At 48.6% G+C, this 18,755-nt stretch overlaps 2 protein-coding genes across 2 annotated transcripts in view; one reads left to right on the forward strand and one right to left on the reverse strand.

Annotated features, from left to right (window-relative positions):
* Positions 1-15,098, reverse strand: part of LOC105531523 (tripartite motif-containing protein 7) — a 67,759-nt gene extending 52,661 nt beyond the window's left edge. Inside the window, exon 1 of the mRNA XM_011969455.1 lies at positions 14,020-15,098. Within this exon, the coding sequence (XP_011824845.1) occupies positions 14,020-14,823 (804 nt within the window). The 5' untranslated portion in view covers positions 14,824-15,098. The remainder of the gene's footprint in view (positions 1-14,019) is intronic.
* On the forward strand, positions 156-11,047 carry LOC105531519. The gene is made up of 3 exons (XM_011969449.1): positions 156-495; positions 738-1,008; positions 10,659-11,047. Exons 1-3 carry the CDS (start codon positions 175-177, stop codon positions 10,778-10,780), a joined length of 714 nt encoding a protein of 237 aa, XP_011824839.1. The 5' UTR covers positions 156-174; the 3' UTR covers positions 10,781-11,047.
* Positions 15,099-18,755: the final 3,657 nt, after the last annotated feature.

An 18,755-nucleotide genomic window follows, 5' to 3' on the forward strand; every position in this document is an offset into this window, starting at 1 on the left:
GAACCTCGCTGCAGGTCCCCGACCCACGCCCAAGGAAAAGACCTTCCCGCGCCGCGGGTCCCTCTTCCGGAAGCGGGAGGTTGCCACGCCCAACCCCACCCCGCCCCTTTTCCCGCTCCGCCCCAGGGCTGCCCTCTTTCCCTGCCTCGCGAGACCTGGGCCGAGACCTCGGGAATGCTCCGGGCTCCTGCCGGCCGCTCCTGGCCCGGTTCTCTTGCACTAAAAATAGGCGACTGTGGCAGCGCCCCTCCTATGGGGCCTTGGGGGAAATTGGGGTTTTGTCTTACAGCCCGTGTGGACCCCGATGGCGATGCCAGCCCGAGGAGAGGGAGGCGGCTTTCCGACGACCAGACCCTGCAGGATTCGGCCTTTCCCTTCGGAGTTTTCCTCCAACCCCCTCCGTCCCTCCCAGGGGATGCCCGCAGGCCACGGTGGTCACTGAAATGCAGCCCTGAGCCGAAGGAGACGTGGCCTCGACCCTGGGGGCCCCTTCAGGTGTAGCTTGAGGGGGAACGGCCGCCTTTCCCGTTGGGCACCCAGCTGTGGCTGTGCCCCGTCCTCGCCCAGCTCCCGGCATAGGCATGCACTCTGGGCCGGGGCCGGGGCCGGGGCTCCCGCCTCTCCAGGAGGAATCGCTGGGTTGACTCTGGGTCAGCAAAGGGAGCCCGGCCCCTTCTAGCGGGGGGACGTCCTGCAGCCGCTGGAGGAGGCTGAGTCAGTCACGCTCTTCCCACCAGAAGTCTCCCTGTGCCTGCGCCCGCCGGGCCTGCCGGCCTCTGCCTTCTCATCCAGGGGGCCTCTTCTCTAGCCTCACAGAGGTGGGAAGCCTGCTGGAGGCCCCCACCTGCCTTTTTGGGAAGACCCCGAGGCTGGCCCAGGCCCTGTTGGCAGGACCCTTCCTGACTGGGTCCACCGTTCCTCTGGGTCTCACCACTTCTCCAAGCCCCTGGGCTGCCTCCTCTCCCCCGTGTCTGGGACCCCAGAGGCACCACTTTCATTCCACACAAGGTAAGAGTCCCAAGGAGAGGCCGGGCGCGGTGGCTCAGGCCTGTAATCCCAGCACTTTGGGAGGACGAGGCGGGAGGATCACGAGATCAGGAGATCGAGACCATCCTGGCTAACACGGTGAAACCCCGTCTCTACTAAAAATACACACACAAAAAATTAGCCGGGCGTGGAGGCGGCGCCTGTAGTCCCAGCTACTCGGGAGGCTGAGGCAGGAGAATGGCGGGAACCCGGGAGGCGGAGCTTGCAGTGAGCGGAGATCGCGCCACCGCATTCCAGCCTGGGCGGCAGAGGGAGACTCTTGTCTCAAAAAAAAAAAAAAGAAAAAAAAAAAAAAGTCCCAAGGAGAAATTGGAGAGGCTCTTCTATGAAAGTCCATCTCACCATTCCTTTTCTGAGAGTAGTCCGCAGGACCTGTACAGTTGGAACGAACCCCTCAGGCTTCCCTGCCAGATGCCCTTTTCTCCAGGAGCAGAGGCATCTATACCCTCCTGCCAGCATTCCAGACCCTGGAGGGCTTGCAGGGTGGCAGGTTTTCCCTTGAATGCTGAGGTGAGGCTGAGGGAAAGGTGCGTGGCCAGGATCAGAGGGCCTACTGACTGCCAGCTAAAACTCTGGGCAGGAGGCTTTCCCACGTACTTTAAGATGATGACCAAAATCTTTACTGTCTCCCTGCAAAATCAGTGTGGCTTCCTCTGGCACGTCCCATACTCTTGTGTTTTGTGGCCACACAGGCCCTCCCCTCTTCCTCCAAACTCATTAGTTCTCTCCCACACAGAACACACATTGTTCTGCCTGGAAGGCCCATCACATCCCTCCCCAACCCTCTCAGTTCAATCCAAGCTTCCTTGGGGTCTCAGCTTAGGTTGCCTGTTCAGGGAAGCCTCTGGGACCCTCAGGTCTAGATCAGGTGTGTTTCATGCTTCCATAGCGGTGGTGTAGTGTATACTGGTCCTTACCCCTCAGGGGTCTCCTCACAAGGACTGCTCTGTTTCTGCTAAGTGTTGCATTCTCACCACCCAGTAGAGGGTTTGGCCTGTGGAAGATCCTAATTTTGGTGGCCAGCCTCATGGGTTGAAAAGTAAAGGTCAAGTAGTTAAAGGAAGGGCGTTCCAGGCAGAGGGATCAGCGTAGGTGCAGAGGTTAGGGAGGGATAGCTTGGAGGGACTGTTAGGGAGTGAAACCCCTGAGGGGCAAGGAGCCCTAGTCTGGAAGGCCTTGCTGCTAAGGGATCTGGATTTTGTCCTGAAGCCTAGAGTAGTTTCTTTAAGAGTCTGATCTCTGTCTGGCACGGTGGCTCATGCCTGTAATCCCAGCACTTCAGGAGGCCAAGGCAGGAAGATCACGAGGTCAGGAGATCAAGACCATCCTGGCTAACACGGTGAAACCCGTCTCTACTAAAAATACAAAAAATTAGCTGGGTGTGGTGGCGGGTGCCTGTAGTTCCAGCTACTCGGGAGGCTGAGGCAGGAGAATCGCTTGAACCTGCGAGGTGGAGGTTGCAGTGAGCAGAGATCATGCCACTGCACTCCAGCCTGGGCGATAGAGTGAGACTCCGTCTCAAAAAAAAAAAAAAGTCTGATCTCAGCACTGTCCGCCTAGACTACTTCTTTTTTTAGAACAAGTTTTTATTGCTACCTGCTAAAAAGGCATTTATTGTCAGGGTGCAGGCTAGGTTGGAGGAATAAAACTAGAAACAAGGAGAGTTAAGAAGCTACTGCAGTAACCAAGACAAATGAGTCAAGCCAAAGGCTGAGGTGCTATACAGGAAAGTCTCTAGGGGGACCCTAAATTTAGCGGGGGGTGGTGGTGCAAGACTCCTACGAAGTGGTACTAAAGGAGGGACTGAGTACTTTACTAAAGACCTTATGATTAAGAGGTGGAACATCTCTTCCAGTCCTCTCATCCCTACACTACCTCCTTCACTCCAGTATCGAGAATGGGGCTCTGTATATAGGAGCTTTTTGGTTGAGCATGGCTCACACCTGTAATCCCAGCAGTCTGGGAGCCTGAGGTGGGAGGATCACTTGAGCTCTGGTGTTCAAGACCAACACAGTGAGACCCCATCTCTATAAAATTTTTTAAAAATTTAGCCAGGCATAGTGGTGCACACTTATAGTCCCAGCTACTTAGGAGGCTGATGCAGGAGGATCGCTTGAGCCCAGAAGTTGGAGGCTGCAGTGAGCTATGATCATGTCACTACACTCCAGCCTGGGTGACAGGGCGAGAAGTTGGGAGACCAGAAGACAGGAGTACAAGTACAAGTATAGGTGCTGTTCCACTCTTAGTGAGGTGGGTTATGAAATTAAATCAGTTCCTGGAACAAATCTTACAAAGAGATCAGAGATCGACTGCAGTTTATTTTTTTTTTTTGAGACAGGGTCTCACTGTCACCCAAGCTGGAGTGCAGTGGTGCCATCTTGACTCACAGCAACCTCTGCCTCCTGGGTTCAGGCGATTCTCCCACCTCAGTCATCTGAGTAGCTTGAACTACAGGCGTGCACCACCATGCCTGGCTGATTTTTGTCTTTTTGGGTAGAGACAGGGTTTCACCATGTTGGCCAGCCTGGTCATTAACTTTTTAAAAAAATGTTTATTTCCTGATAAAGATTCAGCATACATTTTAGGCAAAAGTCTGAGGTCTAGCAGTCCCCCAGAAAGCATTCTGTTGTCTATTGGGGCTTCTTTGGGAGATGGACTGTGGGCTAGGCCTGGGTGCTTTGGCAGATACAGAGTCACAGGCTGTGGAAAGGGGATGGTCCAGGCAGGACTATAATAAATGCAGGGATGGCTGGGCGCAGTGGCTCATGCCTCTAATTCCAGCACTTTGGGAGGCCAAGGCAGGCGGGTCACTTGAGGTCAGGAGTTCAAGACCAGCCTGACCAGCATGGTGAAACCCTGTCTCTCCTAAAAATACAAAAATTAGCTGGGCGTGGTGGTGCACACCTGTAATCCCAGCTACTTGGGAGGCTGAGGCAGGAGAATCACTTGAACCCAGGAGGCAGAGGTTGCAGTGAGCCGAGATTGCGTCACGGCACTCCAGCCTGGGTGACAGAGGGAGACTCCATCTCAAAAAATGAAACAAAAAAGGAAATGCAGGTAGAAGGCAAACTTCTAGCCTCCTTGTTAAAGGATTTAAAGTAGCATTAGATGGTAGAGAGAAACAAAAGATGACCTAAGTTTCACTTTCTCAGCTTTCTACTGGAGAGAGAATTTCATATGAACTAGCGTGGGAAAAAGGTCAGAATGGGACCCTGGGGCTGGCTAGCTCAAATTTGTATGAAGGATAAAGGGCAGTCCTCTCTGCTCACACCAAGGCTAAATGGCCAGGGCCTGCTGAGAAATCACATCCTTTGCTGTAGGGGTAGAAGGGATTCTATGTGCCTAGGAAATGTCAGAGAAAAAGGGGATGTGAGCTCCATGGGTCCTCTCCAGGCCACCTGGATCCCCCCTTATCTCTGTAGAACTCTGTTTACTGCCAGCTGGAACTGTCAACCAAAGGGCTCTAAGTTGGGAACTCAGTCCATTAAGATGAGGGGAGATAGCTGAGTGTGGTGGCTAATGCCTGTAATCCCAGCACTTTGGGAGGCCGAGGTGGGCAGATCACCTGAGGTCAGGAGTTCAAGACCAGCCTGGCCAACAATTAAAATTACATTTTAATTTTTTTAAATATAAAAAAATTAGCTGGGTGTGGTGGCACATGCTTGTAATCCCAGCTACCCTGGAGGCTGAGGCAGGAGAATTTCTTGAACCTGGGAGGCAGAGGTTGCACTGAGCCGAGATCGCGTCACTGCACTCCAGAGCCTGAGCGACAAGGGTAAAACTGAGTCTCAACAAAAAAAGAAAAAAAGATGAGACGAGAAAGGTAGGAAGGCCTAAGCACAAACCTCAGCAGGGGGAATCGCTATATAGGATGAGCCTCCTTGTTCTTAAAGGCTATTTTTATTTCAGTTGGCTGTTTGGAGCTGTGTAAAAAAATGAAAAAACAGAACAAAAAAACCACAGAAAAACCCTCCAAAGGGCTATTTCTAATTCAAATCCCGGAGGTGTCCATCTTCCCCTTCCTTTGGGGGAGGGAGGAGGTGAGACAAGTAATAGAGGGCCATTTCCTTCCATCTTTGCAGGTCTCCTGATAACAGGAACCTTGCTGCATCTCCTACACTTCTCATGAGCAGAAATGAGCTCACTGCCCCACACTCAGGATTCTCACACCATACTTCTGAGGACCCTCTGGTTTGGACAGACTATGATTAAATTTATCACAACCTTTAGTTCTCATGGCCTGGGAGGCCATCTCCTCTCCTTAGACCCTGTTACTCCTAGATCCTCTCCTCTCACTAACTCTGTCAGCACAGACTGCTCTCCCTTCCAGGACTCCAAGAGCTCTTCATCACCCTGATCTGCTGTAAAAAGCAAAGAACCCACTTACCTGCTTTAATACTAGGTTTTGCCCCCCATCCCATTTTCAAAAAGCCAGGCACAAAGTAAAACCCTCCTAGCTTTGGGGAGTCTATTTTGAGGTTCCAGCTCTAGCCCCAGCCCTTTTTTGATAGGAGGAGGTAATACAGTTTATTTTCTAACTTGTTTCCCTTAGTTTTTCTCCTGTCTCGTCACCCGTGTGATCCACGTGTATCAGAAGTGATAGGTGACTCAAGATCATTTTGGTCAGATTTTAAAAATACAATATTTTTTCCTTTTATGTCTAAAAATACTACCTTACAGCCTACCACTCCCAGCTGGAAAAAAGTTTCATTTCTGTTTTTATCCTCCCCCTTGGACTTGCTCCTCCCAAGGGCCCTAGGAAGAACTAGACTTTCATTGTACCGAACTGTGCTGTTAAATAGGATTTGATAGCCACTAGCTACGTGTGGCTAATTAAAATTAGTTAAATACTATCTTAAAAATTTAGTTCCTGAGTTGCACTGGCCACATTTCAAGAGCTCAAGTCATATGTAGCTAGTGGTATCTACTGTATTAGCAGATACAGAATACTTCCATTGTTACACGAAGTTCTATTAGCTTGAATGTGGAGGACTAGCATCCTGAGCTCCCTTTCTTATAACCCCATTTTACCAGCCAGCAAATATTTGCAGTAACTTCACTGTTACAGGTTAACTTTCAGAGGGGTTAGGAATTGGGGGTAGGAAGCAGCATAGAATCTACAGGTCTTATAGGAGTTTCAGGAGGCATGGCATAGACACCAGGTGTTGATGGTCAATGGCAGGAGCCTCAGGTTTTAAGAAAGTACTTCAGGGGCTGATGTTATATTATCAGTCCAGGACCACTTCCACTGTGGACTCAGGGGTTCTGCAAAATACCTGAAAACAAAAAATGACATCCCTACTGCCCTGCTGGAACTGAGGAGTAGCTGAAGTGATTGTTATTACTCAAAATCTCTGGAGCTTGATTTTGTAAACTGCTTTATCTGTCATGGTTTTTGTTTTCCCAAAAAGTGACATAAGCAGCAGTAATGTTTAGGTTTGTTGACTTTGCTACCTCACTCCAAGAGCTGGGAAAAGTGGGTGCTATATCTATTAATCCACTGATGCTCAGGGTTTTTTTTTTTTGACACGGAGTTTCATTCTTGTTGCCCAAGCTGGAGTGCAATGGTGCGATCTCAGCTCACTGCAACCTCCGCCTCCCAGGTTCAAGTGATTCTCCTGCCTCAGCCTCCTGAGTAGCTGGGATTATAGGCATGCACCACCATGCCTGGCTAATTTTGTATTTTTAGCAGAGACAGGGTTTCTCCGTGTTGGTCAGGCTGGTCTCGAACACCTGACCTCAAGTGATCCGCCCGCCTTGGCCTCCCAAAGTGCTGGGGTTACAGGCGTGAGCCACCATGCCCAGCCCTCAGGGTACTTTAATAAAGTGCTAGCTACGCAAGCCTATTCTTCCTCAAGAGTAGGTGTTCCACTTTTGAACACCTATGCCAGGCACCAGCTATAGGGCCTAAGTGAGGATGATATGTGGATATGACCACTTTCCCTGACTCTACACCAGTGGTTCTCAACTGGGGATGATTTGGCAATGTCCCTTTATGGGACATTTGGTAATGTCTAGAGACATTTGTGGTTGTCACAACTAGTGGAGGGGTACTACCTGCATATGGTGGGTACAGTCCAGAGATGCTACTAAGTATCCTACAATGCATAGGACAGCTGCCCACAACAAAGAATTATCTAACTCAAAATGTCAATAGTGTTGAGGTTGAGAAATCCTGGTCTAGGCTGGGTGTGGTGGCTCGTGCCTGTAATCCCAGCACTTTGGGAGGTCAAGGCAAGAGGATCACTTGAGCCCACCAGGAGGTCAAGACCAGCGTAGGCAATGTTGGGAGACCCCGTCTCAAAAAATAAAAATAAATTAGCTGCACTATAGCCCTTGTTACATAGGAGGCTGTTGCAGGAGCATCGCTTGAGCCTAGGAAGTGAGTGAGCTGTGATCGCACTACTGCACTCCAATCTGGGCAACAGAGTGAGACCCTGACTCAAAACAAAAAAACATTGAAAGAAAGAAAGAGGCCGGGTGCGGTGGCTCAAGCCTGTAATCCCAGCACTTTGGGAGGCTAAGGCGGGCAGATCAAGACCATCCTGGCTAACACGGTGAAACCCACGGTGAAACCCCCGTCTCTACTAAAAATACAAAAAAATTAGCCGGGCGTAGTGGTCGGTGCCTGTAGTCCCAGCTACTCGGGAGGCTGAGGCAGGAGGACGGCGTGAATCCGGGAGGCGGAGCTTGCAGTGAGCCGAGATCCCGCCACTGCACTCCAGCCTGGGCAACAGAGCCAGGCTCTGTCAAAAAAAAAAAAAAAAAAAGAGAGAGAAGGAACAAGAAATCAATCAATCAATCCTGGTTTAGATGACAACATGGATCAGGTTTTTTTGTTGTTGTTTTTTTCCCCGAGTCTCACTCTGTTGCCCAGGCTGGAATGCAGTGATGTGATTTCGGTCCACTGTAACCTCCACCTCCTGGGTTCAAGCAGTTCTACTGCCTAGGCCTCCTGAGTAGCTGGGACTACAGGTGCCCGCCACCATGCCTGGCCAATTTTTTGTATTTTTAGTAGAGATGGGGTTTCATCATGTTAGCCAGGATGGTCTCAATCTCCTGACCTCGTGATCTACCTGCCTTGGCCTCCCAAAGTGCTGGGATTATAGGCCTGAGCCACTGCGCTCGGCCTGGATCAGGTCTTTATGCCAAAATGAATCATGCAGTCTAGGCTCAGTAGGATAGTAAGGCTGTTAAATGTCTGATAAATTGGGAAGGAAAAAAATATGGAGTCAGTAAAACAGTAGGCTCTCTAAAGCTGAAGGGCAGGTATAATTGGAGTGTGCTTAAGTGTATGAGAAGGCTAACAGCTAAGGTCATAGTGCAATGGGAGTTGATTTCAGATGTGTAGCCAATCTGTGTGAAGATGAGATCCGGGGTACAGTCACAGAAGTAGAGGAACAAGTTTAAACAGTCTGATTTGCGATACAGCAGTGAACAGCTGAACCTAATAGGGAAGGCATTCAATAAACAGATAAGCTATATGTTTTTCCTCAGTGTTTTTGTAACCCACACCTCTACTTTTCATATACCTGAAAATCTCCCATTCGCCCCTTACGTGTTATTTAAAATTTCAAAATTGAGTGTGATTAAAATTAATGAAAGCAATAGTAATTTTAGAAGGAAAAAAATTTATTCAGATGAGGTGATAGCCATGTCACTGTTAAGCTTGAACTTTTCTTTCCTGGGTGGTGTAAAAGGTTCAAGAAAACAAGCTGCTTTTAATAACACTCTTGCAGTCTTTTCTCCCCAGAGCTAGATATATCAAAACATTAAAAAATTAAAAAGTTTTCGAATAAAGCTTTTTCATCTGTTTAGTCATTTTATACCCAAGTTTCTCTAGAGTATTTATCTGGAAGTTTCTAGTCAAAACAATTAGACTTTGAATTTCACAAACTCCTCTTGAAGCTCTTTCAGTGAGGCCTGCACATCAGTATGAAACACATTCTTTCCAAAAGCTACCATAGGTAGATTTTACGAACAAGCTCAGGAGAACATCACTCAAAATAATTTCAAGTATTTCACTTTTTTCCTTCAAATGACATTCATGAATCTGGTCCTCGAAAGACTAGTCAAGAAAATTAAACATTTTTTAGCATTAGTTTGCTCATACATACATATGCTATATTCTTATGTCTATTTTTGGCAAGTTTTGATGTTCATTATGAAATGAACACAGCGAAATTGGTGTTTGCCCCTTGACATTTCAATGTCAATGTATTTTAAGCTTCAGTGTGTTAAAACTCTGCTGAAAATTTTTAACTTTTGAAATGTTCAAGTATAGATTCTTTTTCATTGTTCTTCCAACCTTGGGGTTGTTCTGTCCACGAGTTCAGCAGAATCCATTTTTCTTTGACAACCAAGAAACTTCAATATGTAACAGAAAACATGGATTGGCATTTAGATCTTCAAAAAGCAGGGCAAACTGGAATGGATATACTGTTTCTCACAATGGTCTAGGCTGACAGCAAGGCTGAAGATTTCCAGTAGGTTATGGGTTATCAGTGAAAGTTGATGCTTGGTTGTGACAGCTGCAGTATATCTTGAATGCCAGTTTTCTTCAATCTTTGCCAAAAACCCAAATTTAACACAGTTTGCTGTATTGCCATTAATATATACTGCTATAAAATTTCCTCCAGCTCAGTTCATTTGATACAGCTGCAAGTCTTTGGTGGTCAAGTAGTAGGCTCACAAAAACAGCACATACACAGTTTTGAAAGCCTTATTCTGAATGTAAGCAAAATACAGTTTTCTTCATCAGTAGATTCATCACAACTAACAGCAATGAAGGATGAGCCGATGTTTTTTTTTTTTTGAGACAGAGTCTCGCTTTGTTGCCCAGGCTGGAGTACAGTGGCGCAATCTTGGCTCACTGAAAGCTCCGCCTCCTGGGTTCATGCCATTCTCCTGCCTCAGCCTCCTGTGAGCTGATATTTTTTAAGATCTGAAGTTTGATACATTCAGTCATTAATTCAGAGTTAAGACTGCAGAAGTAGATGAAGAAATTCTGGAATTCTTTATTTGTGGCAGCACTCAGAATGCAAGGTTTCACAAGTTTCTCCATTTTTTTCTCCTTTGCAATTAAAAGGGCTATTTAATATTAAGCTTTCATGGCTTTGAAGATTCCTGTGAATATTTCAATGCTGTCCAGTCTTAAAGCTGCAGAGAATCGGGCTTTGCAGAACACTCCACTGTTTTTAATGGCATGAATTTAGCAGTGTTTGGCATGGTGTCACTGCCCAATAGTTTCAGATAACTCAAACTGAAGAAGTTGACCCTATCTTCTGCATAATAACATGAATATATACTTGTGAAAAGCCTCAAAATTTTTTTTTGGCTGCCATTTTTAGCTACCTCAAAGGAGATAAGAAAAAAACAAGGAGTACTGATGATGGAAGCATCTGGTCCCTCTTGCAGAGTGATGAATGATTTTATTGGTGGCAGCTGGGTGGCAGGACAATCCAGGCATCCAGTTACGCCTGGGCCCCAATAAGTGAAATCTTTGTTCATTTTCTTTTTATACACGCGTCTGCTTCCTACAACCTGACACCATTTAGTGGTGCCCTTCGTCATATCTAAATGATCTTACTTTCATAATCCTTTGATTCTAGCTTGCAGAGTCAAGACGAACTCTAACTCATGGGATAGACAAACTGGAAGATGTAAAATAAGTAAGGCTTTCTGGGCCAAAAAGCCTCTTTTTACACAAAATCAAATTTTAAAAGAACATTGACCTCAAAACAATAACACCGTCCTGGTTATGCAATAGAAATAGCTATATAAATGGAATCATATCCTTAATGAACACCTCCTGTGGCTACCCAACTTTTCACACATCTTATTGATTATAGGCCTTGCTGTGAATGCTTTCTTGCTCTATCTGAAGTATTCCCACCAAAGAGCTGTTTCCAACTTTATTTCCTATATTATGAAAAATGAAGTTTTTTCAACATTGTAACAAAGTATATGATAATGTATACTATATTAAATAAACCATTATACAAAAATAGTTCCTTGTACTGTTAACTATTATTATGACTTTGGTCAGTAAAATTCTAAATCATGCAACTATAATTTACATGTTTACCAATGGAAGGAAGTGACAATGAACTGCATAAAGAATGAAAGAGACAGCGGGGCGCGATGGCTCACGCCTGTAATCCCAGCACTTTGGGAGGCTGAGGCGGGGGGATTACGAGGTCAAGAGATTGAGACCATCCTCGCCAACATGGTGAAACCCTGTCTATACTAAAAATGCAAAAATTAGCTGGGCATGGTGGTGTGCACCTGTAGTCCCAGCTACTCGGGAGGCTGAGGCAGGAAAATCGCTTGAACTCGGGAGGAGTAGGTTGCAATGAGCCGAGATCGCACCATTGCACTCTAGCCTGGCGACAAGCGAGACTCCATCTCAAAAAAAAAAAAAAAAAATTGTGTCTTAACTGTGCACTTATCAATATTTACTATAAAATGGGGAAAGAGGATGATAAAAGTTAGCAGAGGAGGGCCGGGCACGGTAGCTCATGCCTGTAATCCCAGCACTTTGGGAGGCCCAGGTGGTGGATCTCCTGAGATCAGGAGTTCGAGACCAGCCTGGCCAACATGGCGAAACCCCGTCTCTACTAAAAATACAAAAATTAGCTAGGCATAGTGGTGCATGCCTGTAATCCCAACTACTAGATGTGCTGAGGCAGGAAGATCGCTTGAACCTGGGAAACAGAGGTTGCAGTGAGCCGAGATTGTGCCATTGTACTTTTACCAGGGCAACAGAATGAGAAACCATCTCAAAAAAAAAAAAAAAAAAGTTAGCAGAGGAATGGAAGATTCTCTCTTTTCCTCAGCTTCAGTGTACTAAGACCCAGAAGCATAGGACATAAGTTTTTTCCATGGGATAATTTAGTTATTACTTTGAGTGAAAACATGGTGCTAGGATTTGTCCTTAAAGTCAGACTAGTGTAACAGAGGTAGCAGTGATTTATGGTTAGATTTGTGTCTTAACTGTACACTTACCAATATTTGCTATAAAATGGGGGCAGGGGGTGATAATAATATCTACTATATGAAGCCTATAGGACAGTGTTCTGTGTGTTTTGACTGCAACTCAAAGTAAGCATATTTTTAGACTAAGTATACACATGTATATATATAACTTAAAAGTTTCATAAAGCAATACTTACCCTTACTATGTCCATGTGTTCTAATATTTTCTCTTATTTCATTTTGAGGTAATGCTAGGCGTGACCCATTTATTTTATTTTAAGACCCACTAATTGGTCAAAAAACTCAATTTGAAAACCACTGCTATAGGAGAACAAGAGGAAATACATTTTATAAACTATAAAGCACTACTAAGATGTGAGCAACTGCTGCTGAATATCCAGGTCAACCTTTATATTGAAGACAACCTCTCTTTCGTTTGGGCACTGCCAGGAGTCAAATCTATCTAGACTTTTGGTAAGGAAGATGGTACTCATTGTCATTGAGACAATTATCTAATGCTTAGAAGTCAAGACTAGAAAGCAAGGCATTAACCATATCAGCACCCAAACAAGGGAAGACAAGTTACAAGAAAGCCAAATAAAACAGCAAACATTTGTTTAGTGCTTTCTGGTTAACATATGTGATCTCTTTTAATCCTTACAATCCTAGGGAAAAAGTGAAGCTCAAGGAGGTTGACACCTGTCCAAGACTAGACAGTAAGTGGCAAGGCCAGGTCACCTGATCCTAAATCCCACACTCCTTCCACTATGATAAAATACCAGGAAAGAAAAGTGATCAGGGTATGAGGCACATTCTGATCCATCAAAGATGCTTTGCCTTGCTCTAGAAGGAAAACGGATCCTACTCAAGGTAGGATGCAATCCCAGACTTTCAGAGGAGGGTGTGGCCAGTTGCTACCAGTAGTCTAGTGTGGGGAAAAGAAAGAGATCAGCCTGTTATTGTGTCTATATAGAAAGAAGTAGACATAAGAGACTCCATTTTGTTCTGTATTTGACATGCTGTTAATCTGTGACCCTACCCCCAACCTTGTCCTTGCAAGAGACATGTGCTGTGGTAACTCAAGGTTTAATGGATTTTGGGCGTGCAGGGTGTGTCTTTGTTCCTAGAAAAGCTAGGTATTGTCCAAGGTTTATCCCCATGTGATAGGATGAAACAATGTGGCTAAAAGGTTTATCTCAAGGCACAGGATTTTCCTTTAAACTTATTCATGTCACAGAGATCTTTGTTCTTACGTCTTACTGCTAATTTCCTCCCTAAAAACGATCCTATTGTCCTGCCACTCCCTTATCTTTAAGATGGTAAAGATAATTATCTATAAATACTAAGGGAACTCAGAGGCCGGTGCCGGCGTGGGTCCTCTGTAAGCTGAGCGCCGGTCCCCTGGGCCCCTGCTTTTCTTTCTCTATACTTTGTCTCTGTGTCTTATTTCTTTTCTCAAGTCTCTCGTTCCACCTAACGAGAAACACCCACAGGTGTGGAGGGGCAGGCCACCCCTTCAGTCTAGGACTCACACCTGGCATTTCTGTCTACCAATATATCTATTTTGACACTGTTTGTGCTGAGGTCACAAATGTCTATTATCTCCAAGTACTGTGGCTTTCTATTCCTATCTGTACCTGTCCCAGGGACTTGGTCAAGGACTCACATTAGAGAGAAATGAAGTACTGGGTATCTGTTACTCGTGTCCCGCGTACTTAGGTAGACAAGACAGTATTAGGAGTAGTGGTCCGCTTCCAGTGACCATCATATTATTTGTTCAGCTTCCTCTGGGGAAGCCAATCTGCCCCAGCCTTCATGGTTTTGTGTCTCTTTTTTTACCCATATGACCATCTCTCTCCACTGTGTCTCCCTCATCAAATAAAGAGTTTAGCAACTAAGTAGCTGAGGAGGTGGGAAAGAATGCTACACATTCCCCAGCTCTCCTAGTTACCTTTCCACTCCCTTCAGCCCCCCACATTCCCTCATTTCTCTCACCTGGTACTCCTGAACCACCTCCTCCAAAGGCACCACGCTGTGCTGTTTGTGGCTCCTGGATTCTCGGCACACCACACAGATGGCCTCTTTGTCCACCTCACAGAAGAGTTTCAGGGCTTCCTGATGTTTGAAGCACATGCCCTGATCATTACTCCGGTTCCCCCGACAAGGAGTGGGGCACATCTGGCGAATTATCTGGACCATGTTGGCCAGCTGCAAGTTGGGACGAAAGCTGCGACGTGTGAAGCTCTTTCGGCACTGGGGGCAGGTGAACTGCCCTGGAAGGGGCGAGGAAGGAGACGGGTGGATGTCAGGATACAGCTCTTCATCTTCGTCCTCATCGTATGCTTCCAGTATTTCTTCTCGGTAGACATCAATTCTCAGGTCAGGTCTCAAGCCTCCTAGGTAATAGTCCTGATTTTCTTCTTCTTCCTCCTGGTCCCACATATGGTCTGCGTTGTCCCAATTAGTTATACCACTGTCACCGAGCCAGAGTTCACCGTCCTCTTGGTCTTGGAACAACTCTTCGTCAGCATTCCCTCGATACAACACCTCTCGAATGCAGCCGTCCCGTCCATCCACGGCCCCCACCGCTTCCCCGTCCTCCTCCTCCTCCCATTCATCTTCCTCCTCGTTCTGGTCCTCCTCGTCCTCCTTACCCCACAGCTGGGTCACACACCCTCGGCAGAAGTTGTGCCCACAGCTGATGGACACGGGGTCCTTGAAGTAATCCAAGCAGATGGCACACACCGCTTCCTCCTGAAGGGTCTGCATGGGGCTGGGAGTAGGGGCATAACCAGCCATCTTAATGCCTGCGGCAGGTGTAGTTACCTCAGCTTGGAGCTGCGGAGCGGGGACGCGCCTGCAGGCCTGCTCCAGACTACTCTGGTGAGCCGAGGCGGTCCTCAACCTTGCTCTTCCTCCTCGGCCCCGCAGGGCAGCTTTGATCCGCTCTCTCAGGGTGCGAACGCCCACATCCAGACTCAGCCTCTCTCTGGGATCGGTGGGGACAGACCAGGCTGCAGCCCCCAACTGCTCGGTCCTGTCACGTCTCTCGCTACCCTCAGGGTGTGCCCTACACTGCGGCGTCCGCCTCAGACGCAGCAGCCAGCTACCCGGCCCGAGGCGACGCAAAATGACGTCTCGCTCTCGCACACGCTCGGGAGAGACGCTCTAGGCTGGCGGAGGACCACGTCTCTATGGTGTGCCAGGAGCCGCGCCGGCCGGGAGTTGGGTGAGCTGGGGGGCGCCCGGGCCGCGCCGCCCGCCCTAGCTGGGCTAGTGCTGCACATTTCAGCCAGCCCCCTCCCCAAGACCCCATTCCCAATCCCCTTCTCAGCTCCCTCGGGCCGGCAGAGCGGCTCTCATCAGGTCACCGGCGGACGCCGGGAAGCGGCCCGGGTTGGGAGAGGTAGTTTGGTTGGTTGGCTGGTTCTGGATGGGGGGTCAACCCTCGAGGGGGACTGGGTCTCCGAGCTGTTGTCCGGCCTGAGCGGGAGCCCCGGGAAGTTTAGAGGGAAGGGGGATAAATCTCTCCGGGAAGCCCCGCCCGGGCCGGGGCCGAGTTGGTCCACGGCGGTGGGGAAGCTTCGGACACCACCCTTGTGCTGTCCCCTGTCCCGCCGTCCGCGCTTGGGGTGCCTTGGTGGGGATCTGGGCGCCCAGTGCCCCCCGCTGTCTTCCCGGAGTCGCCGGGCCGCAGCTCCACGCAGGCCTCGGACCCAGCCTCCCGGCGCCCGGGCCTGTTTCCGCTTGCGGGGCCGCGGCTGCGCAGTATTGCGGCGTCTCCCAGCAAAGCTGCGCCCCGGGCGTGGGTCCCCTGAGGGGGCCGGGGCTCAAGTTCCCTTCGGTTCTGCCGCCTGCCTCGGGGTAGGGGTTCCGCGTTCCAGCCCTGAGCTCTGTGAGCTCGGCCGGGAGGGGGCTGGATTTGGGACCACACTTCCTCAACGCCGTGGTTTAGACTTAGAGAGCGGCTGGCCCCTCCTTCCTGTCCCGGTGTCCTCCACTGTCTGTTATGCCCTTTATTCCCGCCTGGGGAGGGAGGGCTGGGGGCGCCGTCTGGGTCTGTTTTCCACCCCAGCGGGGCCCTAGGGCAGTGTCATTTAGACCCCACTCTGTCACCTTTCCTGGAGAGGGGCCCTGATCCAGGGCTGAGAGATTTTTTTGAGATGGAGTCTGGCTGTCGCCCAGGCTGGAGTGCAGTGGCGCGATCTCAGCTCACTGCAAGCTCCGCCTCCCGGGTTCACGCCGTTCTCCTGCCTCAGCCTCCCGAGTAGCTGGGACTACAGGCGCCGCCACCACGCCCTGCTAATTTTTTTGTATGTTTAGTAGAAACGGGATTTCACCGTGTTAGCCAGGATGGTCTCGATCTTCTGACGTCGTGATCTGCCCGCCTCAGCCTCCCAAAGTGCGGGCTGAGAGATCTTACAGTGTGAGGGGGAATGAGGCCTTCGGGAAAGGCTTCTCAGGGGTTGTCTCCTTCTGTCTTCTGTCCCTCCAGGTAGGGACAGAACCAGGTCAGGCCTGGACTTGCAGTCCCGAAGAACAGAGGATGGAGATGGGGGCTGGTGCTCATGGGCTCTGTGTATGCCTTCTGTGTGGCCTGGTTCTGTGTATGAATGTTCCATCCCAGTGCTGAGGGCCAAGACACCCCCTTGGCTTTGGTGCTGGGGGCATCCTGGGGCAAGGAGTGTAGGCAGAACTCCTCAACGTTGGAGATTTGGGGAAATTGTGTCCCCTCCCTTTTAGACTCCTGTAGCGCCCTGCAGTGGCAAGATCTCAGCCCAGGGCAATCTCCACCTCCTGGGCTCAAGCAATCCTCCCACTTCAGCCTCTGGAATAGCTGGGAACACAGGCATGCACTACCACTCCAGGCTAATTTCTTTAGTTTTTGTAGAGACCGGGTTTCGTCATGTTGCCCAGGCTGAAGCGCCGTGGCTATAGTCACAATTATTGCACACTACCACCTCAAACTCCTGGGCTCAAGTGACCCTCCTGCCTCAGCCTGCAGAGTAGCTGGGACTACAGGCATGCACCACCATGCTTGACTTAACCATTCTTTTTTAGATTTTTTTTTTTTTTTTTGAGACAGGGTCTTGCTCTGTTGCCCAGGCCAAATGCAGTGGTGTGATCATGGCTCATTGCACCCTTGATCCCTGGGCTCAGGTGAACCTCCTGCCTCAGCCTCCCAAGTAGCTGGAACTACAGGTGTGCATTACCACATTGGGCTAATTTTTATTTTATTTTTTTGTAGAGACGAGGTCCCGCTATGTTGCCCAGGCTAGTCTTGAACTCCTAGTTTAAGCAGTCCTATCTCAGCCTCACAAAGTGCGGGAATTACAGACCTGAGCCACTACGCTCAGCCCCATACAAGGTTTTTTGGTTTTTTTTTTTACCTGCCCTTCAGTAAGAAGTACATTGCACATACTGATCCAATACAGACCTGCATATATATAACAGAAACAAAATTTCTGCAAACTCTTCTTTCCCTTATGACATCCAAGGCACTCTGATATTTTATTTCAGTAAAATGCTGTTGAAGACCCACGGACGTGACTGCACCCCTCACTAACTGGTCACTGGTTTGGGGAGGAACACCAATGTCCCAGTGGAACCTTGAGAACACCTTGGAGTCCTCCTCTTCCTCTCTGGACCTCAGCCAAACTGTGAGTGGCACAGAGCAAGGACCATATGTATTCTGTTCATTGTTGCATACTCAGTTCATTGACCACAGTGCCAAGCACACAGTGAGCACTCCCTGTGTATCTGCTAAGTAAATCAATGAACAAACCCAACACATTTCAGCCAAGTCCTGCTGATTTGTTTCTCCTCCGTTCCAGCCTTACTTCTGCCAGCCTTACTTACTTCCAGCCTCACCCCCATCAGCCTCAGACTGGATAAAAGGAAACCATTTCTCTAAAGGATCACTTGCCCTCTCACTTCAGGCCATCCTGCAGCCACCAGAACCTTCCACATGAAATGAAAGGCTTACCACTTCATAAGCTTTAAGGAAATTCTTGGCCAGGTGCAGTGGCTCACTCCTGTAATCCCAGTGCTTTAAGAGGCCAAGATGGGAGAATTGCTTGAGCCAGGTGTTTGACGCCAGCCTGGGCAACATAGTGAGACCCTGTCTCTAAAAAAAAAAAAAAAAAAAATTGGCTGGATGCGGTGGCTCACGCCTGTAATCCTGGCAATTTTGGAGGCTGAGGCGGGTGGATCACTTGAGGTCAGGAGTTCGAGACTAGCCTGGCCAACATGGTGAAACCCCGTCGCTCCTAAAGATACAAAAATTAGCCAGGTGGGGCGGCAGGTGCCTGTAATCCCAGCTACTTGGGAGGCTGAGGAGGAAGAATTGCTTAAACCTGGGAGGTGGAGGTTGCAGTGAGCCAAGATCGTGCTACTGCATGCACTCCAGACTGGGCAACAGAGTAAGACTCCATCTCAAAAATAACAAAAATGAATAAATAAAAAAATTTTTAAAATTACCTGGGTGTGACGGTGTGTGCTTGTAGTTCCAGCTACTTGGGAGGCTGAATTGGGAGGATCATTTGAGCCCAGGAGGTCAAGCCTGCAGTAAGCAGTGATCGTGCCACTGCCCTCGGCCTGGGCAACAGAGCAAGACGCAATCTTTTAAAAAAAAAAAAAAAAAAAAATTCCTGGCCAGGCGCAGTGGCTCACGCCTGTAATCCCAGCACTTTGGGAGGCCGAGGCGGGCAGATCACGAGGTCAGGAGATCG

Source organism: Mandrillus leucophaeus, unplaced genomic scaffold (assembly GCF_000951045.1).
Source record: "Mandrillus leucophaeus isolate KB7577 unplaced genomic scaffold, Mleu.le_1.0 Scaffold891, whole genome shotgun sequence".
Classification (NCBI taxonomy): domain Eukaryota; kingdom Metazoa; phylum Chordata; class Mammalia; order Primates; family Cercopithecidae; genus Mandrillus; species Mandrillus leucophaeus.